Source organism: Chrysochloris asiatica, unplaced genomic scaffold (genome assembly GCF_000296735.1).
Source record: "Chrysochloris asiatica unplaced genomic scaffold, ChrAsi1.0 scaffold00007, whole genome shotgun sequence".
NCBI lineage: Eukaryota > Metazoa > Chordata > Mammalia > Afrosoricida > Chrysochloridae > Chrysochloris > Chrysochloris asiatica.
In genome coordinates, this window is record NW_006408525.1 from 28823242 (window position 1) to 28831803 (window position 8562).

General features: G+C 52.7%; 1 protein-coding gene across 1 annotated transcript; it reads left to right on the forward strand.

Annotated features, from left to right (window-relative positions):
* The first annotated feature begins 37 nt into the window (after positions 1-37).
* Positions 38-2803, forward strand: RND2 (Rho family GTPase 2). The gene is made up of 5 exons (XM_006832699.1): positions 38-139; positions 598-685; positions 1464-1573; positions 2227-2361; positions 2555-2803. The coding sequence occupies exons 1-5, from the start codon at positions 38-40 to the stop codon at positions 2801-2803; spliced, it is 684 nt and encodes a 227-aa protein (XP_006832762.1).
* Positions 2804-8562: the final 5759 nt, after the last annotated feature.

Here is an 8562-nt window from a genome sequence, read left to right on the forward strand (position 1 = left end):
GGGGGGCGGCGCGGGGGGCCGGCGCGTAGCCGGGACCATGGAGGGGCAGAGCGGCCGCTGCAAGATCGTGGTGGTGGGCGACGCGGAGTGCGGCAAGACGGCACTGCTGCAGGTGTTCGCCAAGGACGCTTATCCCGGGGTGAGGGACTCGAGGCATGAGAGGAGAGCGCTGAGGGCGCGGGGGTGGGTGACAAGGACCCGGGGGATAGATGGAAACGAGTGCCGGGGTAGCCAGGGAAGAGGGAGAGGGGCTCAGAAAACCACGAGAGGCTTTGGGAGCTTTGAAAGGACTGCAGAGGATGGGGTGGGAGGAACTGGGGAGCAGGGTGATATGGAATGGGGTTTGGGAGAATTAGAGGATTCAGTAGGACGCTGGGGAAATGTGGGGGGTCCTGGGCATGAAGAGGGGAAGAACTAGAGGATGAAGGGACCAGGAGGGTCTGCGAACCTGGCAGTGATTCTCAGGAGGCAGCAGCTCCCACGATCTCATCTTTATCCAACCCCAGACCAACTTGGGTGTGGGAGTGGGGAGGACATTTGCCTGGGTTGTGACTGGGGACAGGATCTCATCTTGACCCATCCCCGTTGCGTCTGCAGAGTTACGTCCCCACCGTGTTTGAGAACTACACAGCGAGCTTTGAAATAGACAAGCGTCGCATTGAACTCAACATGTGGGACACTTCAGGTAGTAAAGTCCCTCGGGGTCATCCCTACTTCGAAGGCCCTGCCCTGACCTCTCCCCTAACTGGATCCTTAGGTTCCACGTTAGCCCAGACCATCCATTCAATTCTAGGAGGAAGGAGAATCAATGTTCTGCTTAAAGGCAGGGAAACTGAGGCAGAACTTGCTGAGAAAGCCCACTCTCTGAGCCCCTCAGCTTTCCCAGTTCCCCTATCTTGGAAAGTTGGGAAGAGATGACTTTTGGTTGGGAACATGTTTCTTAAGACTAGGTTTAAGAAAGACATTTAGAATTTCTTTGAGGGGGTGGATGGAGAGGGAACCGGAGACTCTCAGTGACAGGGAATGAGAAACAGAACTGAAAAGATGGATGAACTCTCCCCTGCAAAGTGGGGAGGTTTTTTTAAAAAAAACAAAACTGGAGTTCCCTGGAGGATTGAAGATGCCTTTCAGAGGCCAGACTCGCAAAACTGTTGAGAATGTGGATTGATTTCATGAACTTCTTAAAGGGGTCCAAGACTTAGGAAAGGTTAAGGATCACTACTCTCAGAGAAACTCCTAGGGAAGCAGAGCTGTGTTGGTCTCTGACAGGAAGTTCTTCCTGCCATCTAACCTCCCTCCCTGCCTGCCTGCTTACCTCCACTGCTCCACTTCCTTGCAGAAACACAGACTAGTTTATGCAAATTACTGACTGTTCTACTCCCCACAACCCTTGGCCAGGATTCCTAAGGTCCCTCACCCTCTCAGGACTGAATTCTGTCCCCTTCTTCCCGGTTTTCCTTCAGGTTCTTCTTACTATGATAATGTCCGGCCTCTGGCTTATCCTGATTCGGATGCTGTGCTCATCTGCTTTGACATTAGCCGACCAGAAACACTGGATAGTGTCCTCAAGAAGGTGGGAGAGCCCGGGGGTAGAGGCAGGATAGCTAGATTAAAGGGGATTGGGCACCAGAGTACTGACAATGTGGGCATGGGCATCATCTGGACGTGTGTGAAATTCTTAGGAAATAAGTCCCCAGAGCCAGCCCCAGTGCTTGGGAGGGAGCATCTCCTTGGGTGTGGAGTCCCCAGATACAGGAGGTGGGAATGTTGATCCTGGAACTCTGGAAAGCCCCTAGGCCTCCTCTCCAAGCCTCTATTTCCATGAGAAAAGCCCGTAGTGAATGGACAAAAAGTCAGCTAGGACAGCCCAGGTTCCCAGGCCTAGGAGGGGAGGGCAGACAGGATTGGTTTGTTCCCAGGCAAGAGTTTGGGAAAGGGGGTGGGAGTCAGAAGGTTCAGGGTTGGTAGATGTTTATAGTACTGAGGAAGAAGCAGAGCCCTAACCCTACAGCCCACTCCAGTCCTCTTCTTCCTCCCCTTCTGCATACCCTAGTCTGCTTTCAACCCAAGCCTGCCATTCCCACCTCTCCTCACAAGGGAGACTCCGCAGTGGTGCAGGATTTCTGCCTGCTGGGGGGACGGGTGTCTTCCCAGCCTGGAGCAAGAGCTCTTTACCATGGGTCTCTCTCTACCTCTCCATAACTCTTATTTTTTCCCCCCAAATAGTGGCAGGGGGAGACTCAGGAGTTTTGCCCCAATGCCAAGGTTGTGCTGGTTGGCTGTAAACTGGACATGCGGACTGACCTGGCCACACTGAGGGAGCTGTCCAAGCAGAGGCTTATCCCTGTGACACATGAGCAGGTGGGACCCTTGCCCTCCAACCTGATCCCTGCCTAGACCTCAATTTCTGACTTGAAAACATCCTACTAGGCTCTTTCGCTGCTGTAGCCTCTTGACTGCCCATCTTCAGCCCCTACCCAGCCTACAGTTACCAAGTCCCTTACTAAGATTACAAGCTAAGCCCCTAACTATCTCCCACAAACTTCTCTTCCAGGGCAGTGTGCTGGCCAAGCAGGTGGGGGCCGTGTCCTATGTTGAGTGTTCCTCCAGATCCTCTGAGCGCAGCGTCAGGGATGTTTTCCATGTCGCCACAGTGGCGTCCCTTGGCCGTGGGCATAGGCAGCTGCGTCGTACTGACTCACGCCGGGGACTACAGCGATCCACTCAGCTGTCAGGACGACCAGACCGAGGAACTGAGGGCGAGATACACAAGGATCGAGCCAAAAGCTGCAACCTCATGTGAGGGGTGGGGTGGCCCTGACAGACACAATTGTTCACTTGCTGGTACCTGGACTTCCTACCCTTCCTGACCCTGGCTAGAGGGGCAGGGCAGGGCCTATGGGCAAATCTCTCTTGGGAAAGGGGCTGGAGGGCAAAGGTGTCACCCTTCCCTGTTTCCTTCCTTGTCCTTCTTCTCTATAGGAAGTTAAGGGGGTTCCAGGGACAGGTATCTGGGGCATGAGCTAGGATGGGGCAGCTGACATCAAGTAGTGATCTTGGTTGAGTCTCAGTAAATGAAGAGTGCCTTCCCTCCCCTTCCCCAGCTCCCATATCCTGGTCCTAGCTTCCTTCCCTAAGGAGAGTTCATCCTATGGTCTCTGTTCCACTCCTCTCACTTACCCTAACCTCAGCCATCCTAACCTCCAGGCAACATGCACTAAATTAAAAAGCAAGAAGAAGCCCCTCCCCGTCTGTCTGTCTGCCTCCCTCCCTTCTCCCAAAGTCCCCAATAAAACCCATGTCCATGGAAAATGGCTGTGGCTTTAATTTTGTTTTTTCAAAATAAACCCGTCTCTAGAAACAGGAAGGAGAGTTAGACCTTAGGAAGAACTTTCTCCGTCTGCATACACAGATGCAGCAGAGGAAAAGCCATGGGTTCTTTCAGCCATGTTCTTTTAGAAACCAGAGGTCTGGGGGAATGAGATATTTCGGAGGATGTATCTCCTAGTTAGTGAACTGGACAATCCTAAGGCCCTTAGGGGGCTTTTGTGTAGATTGATGTGCAATTACTCAAGGTTACTCAGCCCAGCTGGGTCCCCTGCTAAAGTGGGCCAGGCCCCTTGCTCACCATCTTCACACACACACACACACACACACCACCATCCACCCCCCAAGGAGCCTGCTAGGGACCTGGGGTTGTGTGGTGGCTCTCAGTGGGGTGAAGTTTCCCAAGGGCATGGGAGTTTGATTCTGGAGTTTCCTGGGAGGCTGGAGCAAGGACTATAGTCCTCCTTCTATTCTGAGCTCCTTGAGGATTTTGGGGGCAGTATTAGCTGTGAGTTGAGGGTTACCCCCACCCCCTAAAGAAGGAAAGCTGGTGGAGGGAACGGCCACAGCGCTTGTTGTCAGGAAGGACAGTGATGGTCTGTTTTCTCAGGAGTCTGGTTTCAGATTGTCCTGTATTCCCTCCCTGGCGTTAGTCCCACTGGCCTCTTTTCGGTGACATTCTCCCCCAGGAACCATCCCAGGCTGCCCCCTCCTCTAGCCCCCGCCCCCCAGTTCTTTCAGACACACTCTGGGAGGGAATAATCCTTAGCCTCCCATCTGCTGGGATCTCACCCTAATTCACAGCCCACCCCACCTCATTCATTCAGCAGATATGCTCTGAGTACTTACTTGGTGCCAGACAGCGGCTGGGGAGACAGAAAGGACTCCTCATCTCTGAGCTTCTGGAGGTCAGCACCACAGAAACAGAGGTTCCCCAGGGCTGGAGGCGCCTTGGTGGAGGGATGTAGGTGCAGGGGCTTGCAGGAGAGCATCCCTCCCTCGGAGTGAGTCAGGTGTGAAGGTTGAAGAGGAGACAGAGGGTTCAGTATGTACAAACACGTGGAAATGAGGAAGAGCATGGTGTCACAGGGGTTGGGGCTGGGAGGGCAGGAGATCAGGCTGGGGAGGTACCCTGAGGCCCCTGCAGGACCCTCAGAGAAATTCAGTACTTCATTCTGAGGCTGAGAGGAACCACCGGGGCTTTCAAACAGGGTAAGAAGTGATCAGATTTGTTTTTTGGATACACAGTTACCTGGATGGGGTGTTGGAGGTTGGAGGACTTGGTTCTGAGATGTGCTATTTTAAATAGCTTCTCTCACTTTGCAGGGGGAGTTGGGGGGGGGTGTTTAGTCTTGAGAGGAAAGGAAATTCACACCCACTAGAAGTCCCATTAGAAGTCCCTTCCCCCCCTCCTCCTCCTATGTGGACTTCTATCCTGGTTCTTCTCAGCAAGTCTCCCTGAAGATTATGAGAGCACTGGGTCTTAACCCTGCAACTCCACCCCAGCAACCTGAGACCATCCCCACTGACCCTGAGACATAGCTAAGTGGGTGTCCTAGTCCCACAGGGCTGACCCTTTCCCCACAGGGACCTGCTGATACCAGGGAGTTGGGATTTTAGGCCAATCCCTGTGACCTCTCCACTTTGAACTTCTTGGGAACTATGCAGGCTCAAACCTACAACTGCCTAAGTTAGCATCTCTTCTCCCAACCTCCCTTCCCTGCCATTGCAAGGGTATTTCAGCATTTCAGAATCTGCCTAAAGCAAACATAATTAGGAATATAAGTCAGCAGGAGGAACCCCCCAAAGTTTAATACATTTCCATTTCCACTGGGAACAGATCTGGGTCCTCTCTGCAAGTCTGGGTGGTCAGATGGTTTTCTTTTCTAGGGAGGGAGTTGTGCCTCTGGGCTGAGGAGCCCTGTGGGTGGGTGGGAGGGAGCAATAGGGCTCTTCTGGGTCCTCCAAAGCAGGCTGGAGTGAGGGAGCTCTTACTCTCACCCCTGCCCTCCAATGCTATGCTGGAGTCAGACCCAGCTTCCTCCTCTGCAGCTGTTTCCCCCACAAATTAGACACCCGTTTGGGAAACAATGTAGCCTCGTTAATCATTTAATGAAATAAGCAAGTAATCACGCTGTCATGCTGCCAGTGTTTCTTAACCTCTGCAATCAGCCAGCCCAGAAGGGAGGAGGGAGAGGGCAGAAGGGACAAGGAGGGACTAGGTCTCACCCCTGAAACACTTCAGCAGACACAGGGCTGTCCCCTTGTGACTTCAGCTTCCCCAGAGGGCCAGTCATGGGGACAGCTTGAAATTTGGAGGCAGAGATCCAAGGGTTTGGGTCCTAGCTCTGCTGCTTCCTCCCTGGGAAGTTTTTGGTGAAGGCCCTCCACCTGTTTGAACTCAGTTTTGATAACCTGGAAAAAGAGGCTGATCACCACAATTAGGAAGATTCAGAGGAGAATTGATGTAGAAACAAACACTGACCCTTTGAAAGGGGCTGAACTGATAGCAGCCCTTTTTCTTCACCATCAAGACACCCAGGCTTGCAGGCTCTTGAGCTGGCAGAGAGAGAGCCAGGCTTCTTGGAGAGTGTGTTTTGTGCTGGGATTCAAAGGTGGGAAGAAGGCCAGAGACAGGAAGGGGAGACTGCTGTGTCTCCACACTTACCCAGGGGGCTGGAGAGAGCTTTAGTGATTCATCCAGAAGCTGAGGTCGTTTGGTCCCCATGTTTATGAACATTCCCCATTGCCTTTTCTGAGGTCTCTGGGTGAGGACCCCACGTTGCCATAGTGACCCCACCCTAGATACAACACTCAGACCTGACTGATTCCTCAGGCTCAGGTTTTACAGGCTGAGGAGGTAGAGGAAGGGGGTCATGTGCCTTGAACCCAGGCAGGCAATCCTGGGACAGGTCTCTCCCTTGACTCCACCTCTCCTTCCCAGAAAGGGGTTCAACTCTTCTAAGTGCCATCTTTCCTCTGGCTAACAAAGGGCTTTCCTTTGCACAGTGTAGCCCCTCCTGCTTGCCTCCCTCCCTCCAGCTGGGTCCCCAGCTCTCCCTCCATCTCTAGTCCATCCCCTACTCCCTCTTGTCAAGGCTGGAGGGGAAGGTCAGAGAAAGGGGAGGCCCCAGGCCCCTGAGGGGTGGGGTGATTCCCAAGCAGCTCCCCGCCCCCACAGCCGGAGAGACTAAAGGAAAGTCATGGAGAGTCACTAGATAAGCACACCCCTCCCCCCAAGAAAAGGCCTCTGCTATTGACTCCCAAATAACAGCTGTCTGTCTGCATATTAATGAGATCCCAGGAATAATTGGTGAGTTTCTCATTCAGTGTTAGAATGAACCCAGAGGCCTTATGTTCGAGCACACAGACGCAGCCCACTCACCCTAGACTTTCCCCTTCCCCGAGACAATAAAACAGACGCAGGCCTGACACCGACACGCAAAGAAGTAGACTGGGAGTTGGGAGGGGATGTGGTCTGGGCTTCCTATGAGTTCACCCCACCACCCCAAAAGAAGGACTCAGAAGAGGGTGGGAACCAGAGGGGAGCAAGGAGACAGTTGCTGCCTAGAGGAGAGCGACATTACAAAGCAGTGACCACCAGACCACCTATCCTGCTCTAGCTCCTGGGTCAGGGTATGAGGTTTTGGAGAAACACAACTGATTTGCCAGCTGGGTGTTCTTGCCTGACTTAACTTCTCTGAGCTCCAGTCTCCGTGTCCGTGTCCCTATGAACACCTACTATGCAAGGCTGAAGGAACCGTGTCTCAGTGCCTGCTTTTATAATAGGGTTCAACCCATATTAGTCCTTTCCCTACATATCACCCAAATACACTGAGACAGTTTCCAAATTGCTACCTCGCCTGCTAGATGCACCTCTGTTAGGGCAGGGATTAATTAGAAGTTTGGTAATTATGCTGGCTGCCTGGAAACCAAGAGGAAAAAGTACAGAGATGAGAGGGCAGGGGCAGAGAAGTAGGAAATGAGATAGACAGTCAAGGGAGAGAGGACAATGGAAATGAAGACACGTAACAAGAAAGACGACAGAGAAACAGAATCAAAAGCTCCCAACACCAGAAGTTCACATCTAGAGTGTAGGCTCTAGTTTCTCTCGAAGGCCCAGTTCTACCATGAACTCACTGTTTGGCCTCAGAAGCCTCAGTCATTCTTAACACCTCAATCTCCTCATCTGGAAAATGAGGGGTTGGTTTCCTTTCCATGGCCTCTTCCCATTGTGTGAGAACAAGAGTGCCAGCAGCCAGGAGGGGAGTTGGGTGGCCCCTTAACACTGTCACTCATCAGTCACTTGCGCTGCTGTCTCCCCTCCAGCTTGGTAAATGGATCTGCTGCACCAGCAAACAACTGTCCATTGTGTCCTAATGAGGGACGAGCAGGGAAAACCAATCACTTATGATGCAAATGAGCCAGCGGCCACAGCCTCCTCGAATTCACTGAGAGCCTGTCTTCTGCCCAGGCCCTGTGCTGCCCTAGTTGGGTCTTTCTCCCTAGCCCTAGTTCCCATCTGGTTCTGGAAGAGGAGGAGGGAGGCCCAGGCTAGCCTTCCCATTGTCCCTCATCACCACTCCCTGCAATAAGCCCCATCTCACTTGGCGTCAGAGCCAGACCCAGCTCCCCAGAGGGCTGTGGAGGGAGGCTCAGGTTTTAGGTTCCTCTGTCCCATTTCCATCCCTCACAGCCCTTGGTTGCACTGAGAAGGTGCTGAGGCCTCAAGGAATCAAGGAGTAATGGAGGCTGGTGCTGGGGTAAAGGCTGGAAATAACTCGGAGCTGACCAGTGGGTGGAGGGTGAAGAGGATGAAGCTGGGAGAGAAGAAGGCTCTGGGTTTCCAATACATATTGGTTGGTGAGCAAGGACTACCTGGCGAGGAGGGTAACATCACTGTCTTTACCTAGCATAGCTCTGTTGTCCCTGAGCCTCATCTTTTGGAAATGACTTGTTGAATTTCCATGGGGATTTTTTTCCCTCTTAATTTCTCCTGCAGAGATCTTGATTTCTATGACTTTCAGAGCCTCTATGAGTTTAAAGATGTTCTTATCAGCAGGCCCCTTGTGCTGGGGGCTGCAGAGGTTGAAACAACTCCCATAACCCTTTTCTTCCAGACAAGGCCACCTCTCAGCAGACTCTAGGAACAGGGCTTGTCAGAGATGATTTTCTACCTACCTGGCACTCACTTCTTCTAGCATCTAAGGCCTAACAGCTGGGAAGACCCTCAAA